Here is an 18,668-nt window from a genome sequence, read left to right as displayed (position 1 = left end):
GGACCTCATTATGTAGTGGGCACCATTAGGTGGTCCATAATTCAATCCAAATGATACAATTCTCATTTGATATCCAAATCAGAAAAAAGAATTTATGTCATTATGTACAAATACAAAACTAAAGTTAAATAACATAATTCAGTAATATTCTGTGTCACATAGACATAATTTTTAAAGATGCTAAGGTATAACTTGATGCCTTTTTCCTTACACTTAACTATTTTCAATTTCAACTCAAGTATAACCATGATCTTGTATTAGATTGTTGCTTTGTACAGTACTCCCCCCTTATCTGCAGGGGATACATTCCAAGACTCCCAGTGGATGTCTGAAAGTGAGGATAATACCAAACCCCATATATACTATGTTTTTCCTATACATACATACCTATGATCAAGTTTAATTTATAAATTAGGCACAGTAAGAGATTAACAACAATAACTAATAATAAAATAGAACAATTATAACAGAATACTGTAATAAAAGTTATGTGAATGTGGTCTGTCAGAGTATCTTACTGTACAAATTGAATGCCTTTTCCATCTTAAGTAAGCATTTACACACTGCGGCCATAACTTTTGCAGTTTGAGGTGTGACAGCAAAACTAGTATGAATTTCTTTCTTTCTTCACAATGTCACCGATAAAAGATTTAGTCTTACCGTAGGTTTCAGCCCCCTCAGCATCTGATTTTTTTTCTTTCCTTGTTGAGACCTTTCACCTTTTTACTTAAAGGAAGCACTTTAGGTCTCTCTGGCATTTCCGAAGCACCAGTATCATTCCTCTGGCGCTTTGGAGCCAGGATTAAGTAAAATTAGGGCCACTTGAACACAGCAGTGCGGCACTGCAACAGCAGATCTTATAAATGCAGCCACTAATTGACTAACGGGTGGAACATGCTGGCCAAAGGGATGATTCAGGTCCCGGGGAAGCAGAGCTGAAATCGCGAGATTTCATCACGCTACTGAGAACGGCACGCACTTTAAAACTTATGAATTCTTTAGTTCTGAAATTTTCCATTTAATATTTTCATATAGTGGTTGACCGCAGGTAACTGAAACCGTCAAAAGTGAAACCGCGGATGGGGGGGTGGGGGAGGGTGGGCGCTACTGTAATCATTTAAAATCCTTGAGTTTGGGGCCCTGGGGCTTCTGGCTAGTTTGATAACTGAACTATCTCTTTCGGTCTTCTATCTTGACACAAAGGTACAGGAGTCCTATTTTACCTTCTTATGGCTATTACTAGAAGGTGCCTTAGCTTTCAAGCTTCCTGGGAATGCCCACCTTCACGGTCTGCTACTGAACCCATAGGTTTTCATCATTGTCGAGTACATCATTGTCATGTCTGTAATGTCAAAAAGGGAAAGAGAAAGGTTATGTGAAGGGCATTATTACAGTGAAAAGACACTAATGAAACCCTGCTACTATTTTCCAGATATAAGTTAACAATCTCCCTTAAGAGACGTTCACACCCTTCCTCATCCCACTCACCCCTCACCCCCCAGCTATTGTGAATGATCCCTCTTGGTTACTTGCCTCTTGACATTTAAATAACGATGCTTTTATTTTCAGCAGAATCGACTTAGGATAATAGTCTTCTATTTTTTTTTTTTTTTTTTTACCGTGGTACGAAAATCTCAATAGATTTGCACCACAGACTGTTAAAGCCCCCCGAGAAAGATTTCTCACGCCCAAACTAGGTCTTCCTGGTCCCCCCCGCCACCGAAAGGTGTTTTCCTTTCTTCTCCTTATTTTTACATATTTGATCTTCTAAAAATGAAGCTCAGCAGGACTCTATGGGACCTTCCCGGGGACATGACCCCTCTCCCTGCCTCTTGTTTGTAGAAAACCTTTAGCTCCCTAGGCCTTCCCCAAGTTCCAAAGAGCAAATTTAATAAGAGAAATGAGAAAATGCAGGAACAAAGAAAAACAGTCCATCAAGACAGTAATAGTTTAGCCATAAAGCAAAGTCAAGGACCTTTAGTTCCTCCTCAAGGGCTACAGATAATATCCTGAGCAGTATCCTTGAGTTGTTTTGCAGATACTAAAACCCCCACCAGGTGGAAGCACTTAACTGCATGCTGACCACAAGTAGACCCCAGACTGGTTAGAACCAGAGGGGTGATGATGCTGACTCCAGAAATACCACCCAATTACCTCACCACCAATCAATCAGAAGAATGTCCACAAGCTGATCAGGCCCCCTACGACCCTCACCCCTAATGTTGCCTTTAAACGCCCTTCCCTAAAAGCCATCCGGAAATTCGGGTCTTTTGAGCAGGAGCTGCTAGTTCTCCTCACTTGACAAAGTTGCTCGAACAGTATGGTCACCACGTAAAGTGAACTGATGGGTACAGTTTGAATATTTTCACCTATTTTTAATCCATTTTAAATCAGTTTTCAGGTCTGTATTGGATGCTGTGCTCAGAACTGGGCTGGGGGCTCTGAGATACATAAAAGCATTACCAGGTTTGGTTCCTAACCTGATGGTGTAGACGCTCTTAACACAACTCTTTTTCGACTGATTTTATAATTGATTTATACAATAAATATAAAGCAACTGAAGGCATTGGGATACATTCCCAGACATATGGGAGGTCAAGAGTCCTGGGCAGTCAGATGGCAACTTTGTCCCTGGAAGTGAAAAGCAGACTGAAGCCACAGAAACCCGAGCACAGAAGTACACATAAGACCGCATGAGTGTGTAAATCGAGTATTTACTGAGTGTCTGCTTCGTGCTCAGCACTACTCAGACATTGTGGGCAAATACAAAAGATTTAAGAGATTGGGAGCCCACTTCAGAGGGTGTCATTCAGTTGGGATCTCCACGCACTCCACAGTTAGAGAGCAACGGAAGCGAGTTTCTATCACGGGTGCTCTGGAGGGGGGTTCACAGAGGCCCCTGGGGCTAGTTTGATGTTGTCAGGAAGATGGTGAGGTCAAGCAGCTTGGAAGTGAGAAGGCAATGTCCTCCAATGGCTCTCTGGATTCTTCTCTCTTCTGTAGCCCTGTCACCCTGAAGAAGGCATGTTCCAGTCCAATCACCACTGGGGGAAATCACTAGAGTACTTAGATCAAGTTAATGTGAAGAGAGCATGACATCCTTTACACTTGAATTCAATCCAAGTGAACAGTGCATGCTGTTCTCCATCCCTGCAGCTCCGTCTGTTCACAGGCACCGTCTTTAAGAGTGATCCACCCAGGTTCCACACCAGAGCCCAACACCTGCTCCTGCCATGTCTCCTTTCTTTTCAACTCCAGCAACACAACGGACATTTCCATTTCTATTACCCCTGAACAGCGTGTGAGGCCAAAGACAAACTGTCTCTATTCTCAAATAGAAACACCTCTTTCAGGAAACAGAAAAGTCAAATCCTGAGGCAGAAACAAATACTAAAGGCGATGCAAGTGAAGATGCCCTCTCCTCAGGCATGTCTTCTTTGGACAACTTTTCCTGAACAGAGACATAGCTTTGACATTTAATGACATCCTTATAATCTCCTATGTTCTGTACTGTGAAATTAACATTTACATACAATAAGATCACCTCAAGAGGAAATAAAAGAGATTTTTCTAAAACGAAGTCTGAACATCATCACTGTTTTGGAATCCTGAATTCTTTTCTCCATTACTCAAGTCCACGGAGCCATAACGATTTTCTTCACTGCTTGCTAGATTTTTCCTGTTAAATAAAGTGAAGTCACCTTAATATTGTGATCTTAGAATGACACGGCCTCCCTTGGACTCCACTGGGCCCAGGCATCTTTTTTGTCTCAGCATCTAATCACCTGTACTCATTTGCATACCAGTCCCCTCTCAATGGACTATAGGCACCCAGAGTGCATCGGATTCACTTCTTTAGGCCCATGATTGGTCGGCACGATGGCTGGCAGAGCACAGGAGATTGGTTAGGGTATAAGCTCTGGAGTCAGAGAGCAGGGGCCTCTGTGGCTCAGTTTGCCTATTTGGCAAATGATGGCAATCATGTGAAGTCAATGAAATAACGCTGGCAGAGTACTCACGGTACTTGGCATGTAATCCTCAATAAATATTGACCATTATTATTATTTTTAGGAACTCAGTGGTCATTCAGCCAATCACTTCATTTTAAAAAGCTTCCTGGGGCTTCCCTGGTGGCGCAGTGGTTGAGAGTCCGCCTGCCGATGCAGGGGACACGGGTTCGTGCCCTGGTCCCGGAAGATCCCACATGCCGCGGAGCGGCTGGGCCCGTGAGCCATGGCCACTGAGCCTGCGCGTCCAGAGCCTGTGCTCCGCAACAGGAGAGGCCACAGCAGTGAGAGGCCTGCGTACCGCGAAGAAAAAAAAGCTTCCCCACTAAATTATCAACTTCCAAAGTATAAAGATCAGGGTAGGCCTGCTTTGTAGTACAATAACCAGCTTTAGAAACCAAGCATATATCCTCATGTGTTACTGACTAGCCGTGCAAACTTGAGAAAGTTTCTTGGCCTCTCTGAATCTCAGTTTTATATATACATGAAGATAGTCACATATTTACATCATACAATCACTGAGAACACTAATATAAGAAATACATGAGCAGGGTTGACAGTCTTATTTTTGTATGTACCTTCTATTAATATAGTGTGTAGCATGAAGGAGGGGCTACCAAATAATTTCTTTAATGAATTAACTTTGGAATAGCGTCTCATGTGCAAGTTTTTAGTATGTAGAGGAGCGCTTGTTAAACTGTAACGTGTGTCCAAGTCTGCAGGTCTTACTATAACACAGATTCTGATTCATTGGGTCTCCAAAAAACTGATCGTTTTTCAGAAAGACTCACAGACTTAGAAAACAAACTTATGATTACCAAAGAGGAAAGGGCAGGGAGGGATAAATTAGGAGATTGTGATTAACATATATACACTACTGTATATAAAACAGATAATCAACTACTGTATAACACAGGGAACTCTATACTCTGTAATAACCTATATGGGAAAAGAATGTGAAAAAGAAGAGATATATGTATAACTAAATCACTTTGCTGTACACCTAAAACTAACACAACATTGTAAATCAACTATAATATAAAATAAAAATTAAAAAAAAAACGATCGTTTTTGTTGGCTTTGGGAAGGGAACTTGGAAGCAAAGAGTGACAGAAGACTCTGTGTATCCTTTTGTACTTAAAATTTTTTAACTATTTGAATGTATTCTAGTAAATGCCTATTTTTAAAAATGAAGTTACTTGGGAGAACAAATAATATAGTGAAGAAAATTAAGCAAAACAGACTAGTGCATGTAAAAATTAAAGAACATGTTTAAACAACCGAAAGTGTGCGAAGCGTTTTTGTTAGGTGCTATAAAATATGATTAACTTCAATTATATAAGCCCAACAAACGTAAATGATGTCTCAAGGTCAGAAAACAAATCTAGTGGCAGGGCAAGACTATACATCAGGCCTCTGGTGATTGAAATCCTCCACGAACTTGGATCTTCAACTCAAGAACAAATTAGAGGGTGCCTGCCTGACCCATGAACTGAGGGGATAGTACAGCGTCTGTGCTATCAGAGGAGGGATGAAGAGGACTCGAGTGTAGCAGTTTGGAGCAAATCTCAGAGCTCATTCTCGAATGATTTCACAGTTCAAATCCATCACTAATCCCGCCTCTAAGGTCAGTTCTAGACCACGGAGGACTCATCAGTAAGGATAATGCCCTGAGCCCACTCACTCCTGCTGGGCTTGGAGTGCCTCATAGCAGTGGGGCAATGATGCTGTGGGCCAGGCTGGAGTTGACCAGGGCACACCAGCCAACTCCAGGCTGGACATGTCCTGTATGGTGGGGCTTTGCTAGGGAGGCAAAGAGCTGATGAAATCCGGTAAATTTCTAGGGGATGCATAAGAATATTTAGCTGCGAAATTGTCCAAATAAGTAATTGGCTTGTACAACCTACCACTTACTGCAAAATTTCCAGTTAGTTTTCCCTAAGCCCTTCTGTTTTAGGATATATAAGTCTAAGAAAGGTCACTTACTTTCTTCGATCTCTGATCCCAGTGAAGATGAGCACAACAATACCAATCACTACCACTCCCATCACGACCCCAAAGATAATCAGCCATACGGTGACAGGTGGCTCATAAGGGGGTCCCAGCGTCGGCTGAATCCCCAGAAACTCCAGGCTGTTGTCATCCAGGCGGAAAGCATCATTGATACGGCCCCGGGACATCCTATTCCCCAAAGCAAAACACTTAGGCAAAAGAAAACTGTGTGCAATTATTTACTCCTTATATCATTGTTCCCAAACGGATTTGATAAGGCTTATCCTAAAAATGTATACCTAAAAAAGCAATGAAGTCAAATAACCAGGTTCAGTGAAAGATTTGAGTTTTGACAATCATACATCCTTCCTATCTTGTAACCTAGATTAGGTTTGGAAACAGCTCCATTGGAAAATTAGGCTGCAAGTGTGGAAACGTGCAAATGGTTGGCATTTGTTCATTTGTGACTACCGTGTTGTAAAGGCAAAGTTAGCATGTTTGGTAAGAATTTCCCTTCTGTCAGGGTATGTCTACAATGATGTTGTATCAAATAATGGAAAAGGACAATTGCATCCACCGCTTCTACAAATGAAACCGTCCCTCTACACAAGTCTCGACAGTTGTATTTTCCAAATGAAAGGTGTTGACATCCAAAATTATCACTAAAAGGCAGCACTGGGGAGGAATACAGGGAAGGAGCCTTTGCCAAAAAAAAGGTGAGGATTATTTTTAAAACAAAGAACAGTGAAATGTTCAATATTCTAGATTGAAAACCAAAGTATCTGGCATCACATCCACCTGCCCTTGGGTATAGGGCAGGTCAGGAGGAGGTCAAAGTCCACCCAGACAGAGAGAGAGAGAGAGGTCAAAGCAGCATTAGGCATGTCACCCCTGGCAACCTCTGCCTGAAAGAGTCTGGGCATTCTGGAAACAGGAAGTTTGAGGACCCCTGTAGCTTGCAGGAGGGCGGGGCTCCTTCATGATGATCTCAGCTGGCGCTTTTCCCCAGGACAAGTCATGTGGAGACAGCCAGTGAGTCTCTGGGCGTGCTCCGGTTGTAAACCCCACTAAACCAGATTTTCTAGGCCCACTCTGCCCAGCAAGTCTTTGTTTCTGCTTCCGAAGAGTGCCACCTAGTGAGCACTTCCTGTAGCAGTGAGTGGCTTAAGCCTTTTTTTTTTTTTTAATGACAAGGGGAAACACCTACGTCTCTCCATTCTTCACTATTACCGTTTTGGGAAACAGCTGAGGCAAATTGGGAAACTGTCCCTTCTGAACACTCACCACCAATAGCAAGTCCCTCTTTTGGTATGGAGGCTAACCAGTGTCTAAGGAATCCTATCCTTGCCTACCTTGTTTCAGACTTTGGTTAGTTAAATGGATCGTACATCCAAGTCCCTACAGCAAATGATGGCGACACCTGTCCATGTGCCCTCTGCTCTTACCATTTTCCGGGTGTGCTGGCCAGACCTCCTTCAGCCAGTATCTGCTGCCTTTTCCCAAGAGCATTCCCAGGCCACAAGATTCGGCCCTGCCTGCAGGCCAGCAATGCTGGGAAGTTAGTCTCCCCTGTAAGCAGTTCTCAACCAGTGACTGATGGGAGGTGGTGAATAAATACCCCAGCTCTGATGGGACAATTGAGGTGCATATTCTACGCCGTCTCCCAGAATTCCCAGCAGAATGGCGCTCTAGCTGCCCACAGTGGTAACCTGCTCATAATGTGTCCTTTATTACCTTCCTTCCATTCTGTCTCCTGTCCACATTCCTCCATCCGTGTTTCTTGAGGTCACCTCCCAAATAAGCTACTTACACTCAAATCCTTGCCTAAGGACCTGCATCTGGATAAACCCAATTAAGACAATCCCCTTGCTATGAGATTCTGGAATTAAAACCCAAGTTTTTCAGATGAGGAAAAACATGTAAATGACTCAGAAGAGTGCCTGGCACTGTAAAAGCACACCAAATATTTGTTACTGTTGTTGCTGCATTGGGGAACCCCCTTGCCCTGCTATCATGCATTAGAAAGTAAAATATCACCTGATGGCCTCTTCAACTTCAGTTCTAGGAATGATGTCAGACACATTTTTAGGTGAAGTGACAAAGAAATTGAAGGAGATTCTTGGTTTCAAGTCACTCACCCACACGTCCTTCTCCCTGTGGAGAAACAAAAGAAACATCTTCCCTGGTGGCACAGAGGACACTGTAAAGAGAATGAAAACTTCTCCTGCTGGTGAAAAGGAGATGGGGGGAGGATCACAGGGTAAAGTAGGGAGACGTGGGGCAGGGCCCGTCATGGAAGGATGTAATTGTCCCAGCAAGCTTAACAGTGCCCAAAGCACACGAACTCAACGACATAAGGTGTGACAGCAAGTCTTGGCGCTGTTAGTTCTGCCACCGTATAAGAACAACAGTTTGGGTTTTTCTTTTCCAATCACAGAAAAATTTCAAACTGAAAGCAGTAGCAGAATCAGCAAGGAATCGTTGGTGACCCAGACTCGTGCTAAACAACATGGCAGGCAGCAATGGACAGAGGTGGTGCGTTGATATCTTCGAACCTTGCCCCTCCCGGCAAAAACCGTCATGCTACCCCCACGGTGAGGGTGATGAGTGGGGTTTACAGTACGATGTGACAAGACTCTGCTCTCACAGCTGCCAGACTGATCCTAATAAAACCCAAGGCAGATCACAGGGCTCAGAGCCTTTCTCACCCGGAAGGAAAGCCAATGGCGTCAGAACGGCTTGGGAGGCACACATGAACTTTCTTCTCGCCTCCCCACCCACTCTGGCCCAGTCCCACCATGACCACATCTCCCACTGGTCTTCTATTAGCTCACTGTGCTCCAGCCACACTAGCCTCCTTGCTGCTCCTTCAACAGGTGAAGGATATTTGTCCCTCAGGATCTTTCCACTTGCTATTTTCCCAGCTGAAACATTTCCCCCCACAGTCTGCACCTCTGACTCTCTTTCCTGTTTCAGCTATTTGCTCAAATATTAACAAGGCTTTCTCTGACCATTTTAGTTAAAATTGAACCCTACACACACACACACACACACACACACACACACCAGCACTCCCTAGCTCCTTTCCTGTTGAATTGTTCTCCCTAGCACTTATCACCATCGAATTCTACTACTTACATATTTACATATTTTGTCGATTGTCTATAACACACACACATACACACACAAAACAGATACATTAGAATATATGCTCATGAATGAAAGCAGAGATTCCTGCCTTTTTTTTTTTTCAGTGCTGAGGGTGGATGAGAGCATTTGGGGAAAAGGAGGGGAGAGGAAAAGAGGAGAGAGGAGGGAAGGGGGTGGAAAGGGAAGAGAGGCGAGGAGAGGGCCATTTAATAATAACCATGCTCTTGTCACCTACGAGCGAAATAAGTCACAATCATCCCTAAATAGACCGGCCCAAATTCCAGGAGATCAAAGAGATTTAAAGTTATTAGGAGGTTTTTCTTAATTTCACTTGAATAAAAGTTGAAGCATAATATTTTCTTAGACCCAAGAGTAAGGGAAATACTGATTGAGAGCACAGCAAATCAACTCACCCAAAAGGAATGGTCTCGTTTCTGACTTTTGAAAAATACTCTCTCATGGCGTATGCAACAGACGACCGGAACAAGTACATTTCATTGTCATTCCATTCATACTGCAAATTCCAAACAAAAACACTGCTCAGTAGAGATCATGGGGAACATTAAAACCTGATACTCTAAAAGCTTTTTTTTTTGGTCGCGCCGTGCATCTTGTGGGATCTTGTGGGATCTTGTGGGATCTGAGCTCCCCGACCAGGGAATGAATCCACGCCCTTGGCAGTGAGAGCGCGCAGTCCTAACCACTGGACCGCCATGGATTTCCCCACAAGTGTTATTTTTAAATTGTCTAATATGCCAACGATTCTTGCTCTGCGTGAAGTCAGTGACCTCCAACTTGAGTGTGCATCGGCATCACCTGGAGGGCTTGTTAAACCACTGAATCCTGGGCCTGAGCCTCAGAGTTTCTAATTCAGAAGGTCTGGGAGGAGACCCAAGAAATCGCATCTCTGACAAGCTCCCAGGTGGTGCTAATGCTGCTGGTCCCGCAGCCACGCTTTAAGAACCATGGCGTTCACTGGCCCTTTTAATTTAGTTTGATGTAAGCTGAAATAAACACCCGGAGGGAAGGATTATAGATGGGAGTCATGTGAGCCATTGGTTTTTGTTAAAATGTCCATATACTGTAGACAAATATGCTGAGTTTTCATTATTTTTATAGTAAATTCTTGGATATGTGTAAGTGTAAAAAAAAGAAGAAACTTGAGGTTCAAAGGAAAAAAAATTTTTTGTAAACAAGGTAATTTGTTTTTCAGTGCTAAACCAATGGCTTGTGTATTTGCATAGTCCAGGAAAACCGTGTTGAAAGAGAAAAAAGCGTTCACTCTTTCCTCCAGTAGATGGCAGTAGAGATCATGAATAGCACGAAGTTTGCATCTCTCCCTCTTCCAGGAAAAACAATTATGAGATTATCATACTAAGTGAAGTAAGCCAGAGAAAGACAAATATCATATGATATCGCTTATATGTGGAATCTAAAAGGATGATACAAACGAGCTTATCTACAAAACAAAAACAGACTCACAGACGTAGAAAACAAACTTATGGTTACCAAAGGGGAAGCGGGGGAGGGATAAATTAGGAGATTGGGATTAACATACACACACTACTATATATAAAATACATAACCAACAAGGACCTACTGTATAGCACAGGGAGCTATACTCAATGTTTTGTAATAACCTATATGGGAAAAGAATCTGGAAAAAATATATGTGTATATGTATAACTGATTCACTTTGCTGTCCACCTGAAACTAACACATTATAAATCAACTATACTTCAATTTTAAAAATGTAATTACATTTTCAGAAGTAAATCTAAAATTTTAGCTGTTTATAAAAGAGATTTCGTTGTAAAGCAACTATACTCCAATAAAAATTAATTTAAAAATAAATAAAAATAAATTTTAAGAAAGATTTCAAAGGATTGCTACATTGACCCCAGCTTGATATCACACAGCTGTTGGAAAAAGTTGCTTTAATAGTAATAATGATATTATTAATATTATTACTAATATATAATAATATAATATATTTCTATATTCAAAAAAAGCAAAGGCCAAGTTCTCAAATTAGTGTCAAAGATCCAGGTGGACTTTGCCGTGAAATAGCTTGAACTGGGCAGTTATTCTGGCTAAAAGTATGGTTCTGGTCTCATCAAAGCAACATCTCGCTCAGTGAATAGGCCTCAGAATGTTACACCATCAACCCCTCTGAAGACTACTGATCCCTCACTGCATAGAAAGAGAACATGGGGACACATGTCAAGAAAAAAGAAGATAATTGAAAAGGATCCTGACCTACCAGATACTTTAAATTAAAATAAAATAACTAAATTTCATTAGTCCAAGGAAGACTTAATAAAAATATGACAGAAAGAGAAATGATCCCAGAGACACTCAATGATCGTTAAGAAATAGGAACTTGAACTTTTAGAGTTTGGGAAGTGATGCACTTCCATTTTTATTATTTCTTTCTTAAATGTTCCTTTTTTACTCCTACTATGTTATTTATGTTTAAATGTCTTACTTATCTATGAAAATTACACTACAACTACTGTGGAACCTTGGACAATATTTAACTTACCAGGAAAAGTAAGGGGGTAGAAATGCCATCTTTGGGTCTATCCAATGCAAAGAACAATTTTCTGTAGCACCTTGGACTGTTTTATCCAATAGTGCCAGGCTGCCCTCTAATCCTGCAAAGCCTGTAGGATGCCACAAGCCCACCCACGCCTTTGATCCTCATCTGCCTGGGGCGACCCTTTCCTCTCCTCTTTCCCAATCAAGGCCACTACTGCTTCAAACTGGATAACCTGAGACAGATGTTTAGGAGAAAGGAATATATCTGATTAAAGTAATTCACATGAAGATGTAAGTAATCTGATTTTCTGTAAAACATTCTGTTGTCCTAAAATGCATCTCTACATCAGTGGTTCTCAAGCCATGCCGTAATCAGTTACCTGGGGAGCTTTGATGACTTGATGCCACACCACAGAGCAATTAAGTCAGAATCTCTGGGAGTGGGATTCAAGCACTGATATTTTTCAAAAATCCCAAATGACTCCAGTGTGCAGCCACGTTTGAGAAATTCTGTTCTAAATCAGAGCTTCCCAGTCTTTATTGTGTCTACAAACCCACTGGGGGGCTTGTTAAAATGCAGATTCCGATTAAGCAGGTCCAGGCCTGGGGTCTAAGATTAAAACAAGCTTCCAGGATATAGATGATTGACTAAGACAAAACAACGCAAAACTGCCTACAGTGCTTCTAAGAACAAACAATCTCTCAAAATATAACCATGTCCTCTTCCTCAAATACAAGTAATTGTGATTAGAGTGAATTGGGAGGGTGGGTATTTGATACTTAAGATTGGATGTTTTCTCATTGATCTTCATAACACCTTCAAAGTCACAAGGAAAGAGGAGGCATAGCCAATCCAATAAGGAATGAATGTGTTACTAAAAAAAAAAACAACCCAAAAGCCAAAGGGCAGAATCTAGAGCTTTTTAAGAGAACCATGTGTCCTCTCATCTTTTAGACCACACTGGAATGGGCTTGTTGTGCCCTATTTAAGGGAATGCATTGAAAAGTCATAGACGCACTGTGTAGAATACTCACAGCTTTTTCTCCAAGAGCTGATTTTAGGCTTATCCTCACTTTGATGCTTTGGTCAGAATCTGATTAAAGAGAAATAACAGACTGTTGTTACAGATGACAGATCGACCATGTGTTTATTTCCTCCCTCTCCCAAGATCCCACTAAAGTGATAGTAAAGGAATTTTTTAAGGTATAAACACAATTTTGGAAAATGAGAAGTTATGGAGGAGTGGTAAGTGCTTTTGCAAGGGTCAGGAAGCCATGCCCTAATGTGTACACAGAGGCAGCACAGACCCCCAAAGTCCCACAGAGTCCCGGAGAGGCTTGGGATTCAGGTACAGTAGGGGGTGGGAAGAAGATACTGGACTGAAAACAAGGGGAATGAAACTCAAGGTCTGGTTAAAGACACTTTGGGGAAGAGTTGATGTTCCTACCCCATGAGCTCTTGCTTAGAAAGTCACTTGGAGGCTGTGCTGCAGCAAAACAAGAGGTAATTCCCGAAAGAAGACATGGCATCCAGGAAGCAGTGGATTCAACGCAGGACAGCAGCAAAGGGATGACTCAGGATGAAAACTGTGGTCCACATTGAGACAGGAGGACTCTAAGAGGGAGTTCTTTAGGAAAAAATGAGACTGAAAAGAATAGATGTGTTGGAATAGTTGAAAAAGATGAATGTGACGTACATAGCAAATTAGGCATACAAAAAAAATGAGGCAGTAGAAACTCCAGGACAAACAAAAAACCACATAAGAAAGGATATAAAATAGTATATTACTTGGTTCTGCAAGCATAATGATGCAAATATTGATAATTTCTCTATGAAAAATTATGTTAAACCTAAATGGGAGAATGAGAAAAGGAGGCAGAAGAGTAGGCAGAAGTGCATGCCTAAAAGTGAGCGACAGGGAAATGACAATGTAAACAAATTGCTTAAAAAAGTAACTGCCAGAAAGAAGAGGCAATAGCATTAAAATTGTTCAAAGTATTTGTCTTTGACGAGCAGGATTCAAATACAGTGGGTTGGAGACTGTTAGACTCTTTTATTTTAAATATGGGGCTAGTAAAGCAGACTTGAAAAAGAGAGGTAGTTTTCACTGTGCCAGGTACATAGTAGTTGCTCAACAAATGTGTTTCCTCCTAGATAAAATGGCAGCTACCATCATAGTACAGGGGCTAAGTAGAGGGAGAACATATTCAGCTGTGTCACAGTCCCATGAGACTGGGGCCAGAGAGGACTAGGGGAAGCAGAAAGTGGGCAATTACAAATGTGTCAACTCGATGTACTCACATGGAGTCCAGTCTGTGCTCCATCCCACAAATGAATTCCTGTTCTGGTCTTTCAGCCAGGTCAACAACGGCTCAAAGTAGTTGAGCAGTGGTTTTACGTCCATAGTCTTTACTCCCACAATATTTTCCAATGCTGAGGTCCAGGGTTCTGATTTTCCAAGGCGCAGCATTTGGCTACATGAAAAAAGGGGAGGGTGGGTTCAGGGCCTTTTGAGGGATTCTAGATGTACATCTACTTACATGTATAATCTATGCTTTCTCCTTTTTGGCTTGACTAAGTTTGCTCCTGGCAAATAAGAAAAGAAGCCATGTTAACAGATGTATTCATCCTTCAATCTCTGTTCCCCTCCAGTTACTACAAAAAGAGCTCTGTAGTTATGACATGGAGAGAGGAGGTGGCCTGTCCAGCCATCACATGGTCCAGGTTCCTGTGTGACCACGAAACAAACATTTAATTTGTGGATGAGAACATTTTGAGGCCCCCAATTTTCTTTTTAGAACAAAGAAATCAAATTCAAACCTAGGCATGGAAATGAGTAACATTAAATAGGAATGAGAGGTTCAGTATTTTGAAGCATCTCTTACAGCAGCCTCTGCCCAGCTTCGGTGGAATTTGAGATATCACATTTGTACAGGGGACCTTCATGTTTAGCTGTTTGACAAAGGGCTTCATGAAACTGGAATTGATAAATGGTCCTTGTGTAATATCTGTAAAAGAGGTAAAGAAAAAAAGTTGTCCTGTGTTTAGTTTCTGTGGTAGAATCAAAGACTGGGGCATATATTTAAATGTTGAAGCCCTAGTAACCAAAGAAGTACCAGTTAAACCTCTTTTCCCTCCAGAAAGACCCAAACATGAACCCTACAGACTCATCATACTTGCATTCATGTATCAGCTGATAAAAAGGCAGTATTAGTTTGTTAAATGTTAGCTCACATTTGTATTGTGTTTTACAGATTTATAGCCCTTTCACATAAATGATGCCAATCGATACCTATGGCAGATCAACAATATTATTTCCACTTTACAAATAAAGAAACTGAGGCTCGGGGCTTAGCTGGTGGTCCAGTGGCTAAGGGTCCGTGCTCCCAACGCACGGGGCTCAGGTTCGATCCCTGGTCAGGGAACTAGATCCCACATGCCGCAACTAAGAGTTCGCATGCCACAACTAAAGATCCCGCATGCCACAACTAAGACCCGGCATAACCAATTAAATAAGTAAATAAAAAAGAAAGAAAGAAACTGAGACTCAACAAATTCAAGATCTGGAGCTAAGAGGGGAAGAACATAGGTTTTGGGACTTCAAGTTAAAAATGCTCTATTACAGATATTAGTCGGCCTGCAGGTTCAAGATGGCAGAGTAGAAGGACATGCGCTCACTCCCTCTTGCAAGAGCACCGGAATCACAGCTAACTGCTGAACAATCATCGACAGGAAGACACTGGAACTCACCAAAAAAGATACCCCACATCCAAAGACAAAGGAGAAGCCACAGTGAGACGGTAGGAGGGGTGCAATCACAGTAAAATCAAATCCCATAACTGCTGCGTGGGTGACTCACAAACTGGAGAACACTTATACCACAGAAGTCCACCCACTGGAGAGAGGGTTCTGAGCCACACGTCAGGCTTCCCAGCCTGGGGGTCTGAAAACGGGACGGGGAATTCCCAGAGAATCAGACTTTGAAGGCTAGCGGGATTTCGACAGGACTGGAGGAAACAGACACTCCACTTTTGGAGGGCACACACAAAGTAGTGTATGCATTGGGACCCAGGGGAAGGAGCAGTGACCCCACAGGAGACTGAACCAGACCTAGCTGCTAGTGTTGGAGGGTCTCCTGCAGAGGCAGGGGGTGGCTGTGGCTCAGCGTGAGGACAAGGACACTGGCAGCAGAAGTTCTGGGAAGTACTCCTCGGTGTGAGCCCTCCCAGTGTCCGCCATTAGCCCCACCAAAGACCCTGGGTAGGCTCCAGGGTTGGGTTGCCTCAGGCCAAACCACCAACAGGGAGGGAACCCAGCCCCACCCATCACCAGACAAGCGGATTAAAGTTTTACTGAGCTCTGCCCACCAGAGCAACACCCAGCTCTACCCACCACCAGTCCCTCCCATCAGGAAACTTCCACAAGCCTCTTAGATAGCCTCATCCACCAGAGGGCAAACAGCAGAAGCAAGAAGAACTACAATCCTGCAACCTGTGGAACAAAAACCACATTCACAGAAAGACAGACAAGATGAAAAGGCAGAGGGCTATGTACCAGATGAAAGAACAAGATAAAACCCCAGAAAAACAACTAAATGAAGTGGAGATAGGAAACCTTCCAGAAAAAGAATTCAGAATAATGATAATGAAGATGATCCAGGACCTCGGAAAAAGAATGGAGGCAAAGATCGAGAAGATGCAAGAAATGTTTAACAAACACCTAGAAGAATTAAAGAACAAACAAACAGAGATGAACAATACAATAACTGAAATGAAAACTGCACGAGAAGGAATCGATAGCAGAATAACTGAGGCAGAAGAACGGATAAGTGACCTGGAAGACAGAACGGTGGAATTCAGTGCTGCGGAACAGAATAAAGAAAAAAGAATGAAAAGAAATGAAGACAGCCTAAGAGACCTCTGGGACAACATTAAACGCAACAACATTCGCATTATAGAGGTCCCAGAAGGAGAAGAGAGAGAGAAAGGACCCAAGAAAATATTTGAAGAGATTATAGTCGAAAACTTCCCTAACATGGGAAAGGAAATAGCCACGCAAGTCCAGGAAGAGCAGGGAGTCCCAGGCAGGATAAACCAAAGGAGAAACATGCCGAGTCAATAGTAATCAAAATTGACAAAAATTAAAGACAGACAAAAATTATTAAAAGCAGCAAGGGAAAAATGACAAATAACATACAAGGGAACTCCCATAAGTTTAACAGCTGATTTCTCAACAGAAATTCTACAAGCCAGAAGGGAGTGGCATGATATATGTAAAGTGATGAAAGGGAAGAACCTACAACTAAGATTACTCTACTTGGCAAGGATCTCATTCAGATTTGATGGAGAAATCAAAAGCTTTACAGACAAGCAAAAGCTAAGAGAATTCAGCACCATCAAACCAGCTCTATAACAAATGGTAAAGGAACTTCTGTAAGTGGGAAACACAAAAGAAGAAAAGGACCTACAAAAACAAACCCATAACAATTAAGAAAATGGTAATAGGAACATACATATCGATAATTACCTTAAACATGAATGGATTAAATGCTCCAACCAAAAGACACAGGCTTGCTGAATAGATACAAAAACAAGACCCATATATATGCTGTCTACAAGAGACTGTCTTCAGACCTAGGGACACATTCAGACTGAAAGTGAGGGGATGGAAAAAGATATTCCATGCAAATGGAAATCAAAAGAAAGCTGGAGTAGCAATACTCATATCAGATAAAATAGACTTTAAAATAAAGAATGTTATAAGACACAAGGAAGGACACTACATAATGATCAAGGGATCAGTCCAAGAAGAAGATACAACAATTATAAATATATATGCCCCCAACATAGGAACACCTCAATATATAAGGCAACTGCTAACAGCTGTAAAAGAGGAAATCGACAGTAACACAATAATAGTGGGAGACTTTAACACCTCACTTACACCAATGGACAGATCATCCAAACAGAAAACTAATAAGGAAACAGAAGCTTTAAATGACACAATAGACCACATAGATTTAATTGATATTTATAGGACATTCCATCCAAAAACAGCAGATTACAGTTTCTTGTCAAGTGCACACGGAACATTCTCCGGGATAGATCACATCTTGGGTCACAAATCAAGCCTCAGTAAATTTAAGAAAATTGAAATCATATCAAACATCTTTTCCAACCACAACACTATGGGATTAGAAATGAATTAAAGGGAAAAAAATGTAAAAAACACAAACACATGGAGGCTAAACAATACCTTACTAAATAACCAAGAGATCACTGAAGAAATCAAAGAAGAAATCAAAAAATACCTAGGGACAAATGACAGTGAAAACACAACGATCCAAAACCTATGGGATGCAGCAAAAGCAGTTCTAAGAAGGAAGTTTATAGCTATACAAGCCTACCTCAAGAAACAAGAAAAATCTCAAATAAACAACCTAACCTTACACCTAAAGGTGTAGGGAAAGAAGAACCAAAAAACCCCAAAGTTAGCAGTAGGAAAGAAATCATAAAGATCAGAGCAGAAATAAATGAAATAGAAACAAAGAAAACAATAGCAAAGATCAATAAAACTAAAAGCTGGTTCTTTGAGAAGATGAACAAAATTGATGTGCATAAAATGGAAGACTAATAAGAAGCTGCTGTATAAAAAAATAATATAAAATTCAAAAAAACCCCCCATATTAGTCACTCTAAATAAATAAATAAATAAATAAAAATACTCTATTACAATCACCCTGCACTCTGTCAGTAACAAGAAGACAAACAAAAATATATTTTTATTTCTCCCAAGGATACTATAAATTCCCTGATGGTGGGAGAAAAGATCTCATGTAAGTTTTATTTAACTCAATACATCGTGTTGAGTTAAATCGAATTGAAACTGATCATCTGTTTTGAGGATCTAAGGGGGAGGTGAATGGAGATAGAAAAAGAAATTAGAGTTGTCACTCTGTCCACAAATCTTAGAAGGGA

At 41.5% G+C, this 18,668-nt stretch overlaps 1 protein-coding gene across 2 annotated transcripts in view; it reads right to left on the bottom strand.

Moving 5' to 3' along the window:
- Positions 1-3,570: 3,570 nt before the first annotated feature.
- The window catches only part of ACE2 (angiotensin converting enzyme 2), a 46,191-nt gene continuing 31,093 nt past the window's right edge, over positions 3,571-18,668 (bottom strand). Inside the window, exons 12-18 of one of the 2 annotated variants that reach the window (XM_060087122.1) lie at positions 14,577-14,699; positions 13,993-14,165; positions 12,726-12,784; positions 9,563-9,663; positions 8,037-8,153; positions 5,994-6,188; positions 3,571-3,679 (exon numbers count right to left, since the gene is read on the bottom strand). In XM_060087122.1, coding sequence (XP_059943105.1) covers positions 3,571-3,679; positions 5,994-6,188; positions 8,037-8,153; positions 9,563-9,663; positions 12,726-12,784; positions 13,993-14,165; positions 14,577-14,699 — 877 coding nt within the window. The remainder of the gene's footprint in view (positions 3,680-5,993; positions 6,189-8,036; positions 8,154-9,562; positions 9,664-12,725; positions 12,785-13,992; positions 14,166-14,576; positions 14,700-18,668) is intronic. The other variant, XM_060087124.1, reaches the window with a different exon arrangement.

Source organism: Mesoplodon densirostris, chromosome X, assembly GCF_025265405.1.
Source record: "Mesoplodon densirostris isolate mMesDen1 chromosome X, mMesDen1 primary haplotype, whole genome shotgun sequence".
NCBI lineage: Eukaryota > Metazoa > Chordata > Mammalia > Artiodactyla > Ziphiidae > Mesoplodon > Mesoplodon densirostris.
This window is presented reverse-complemented; position numbering and strand designations above follow the sequence as displayed.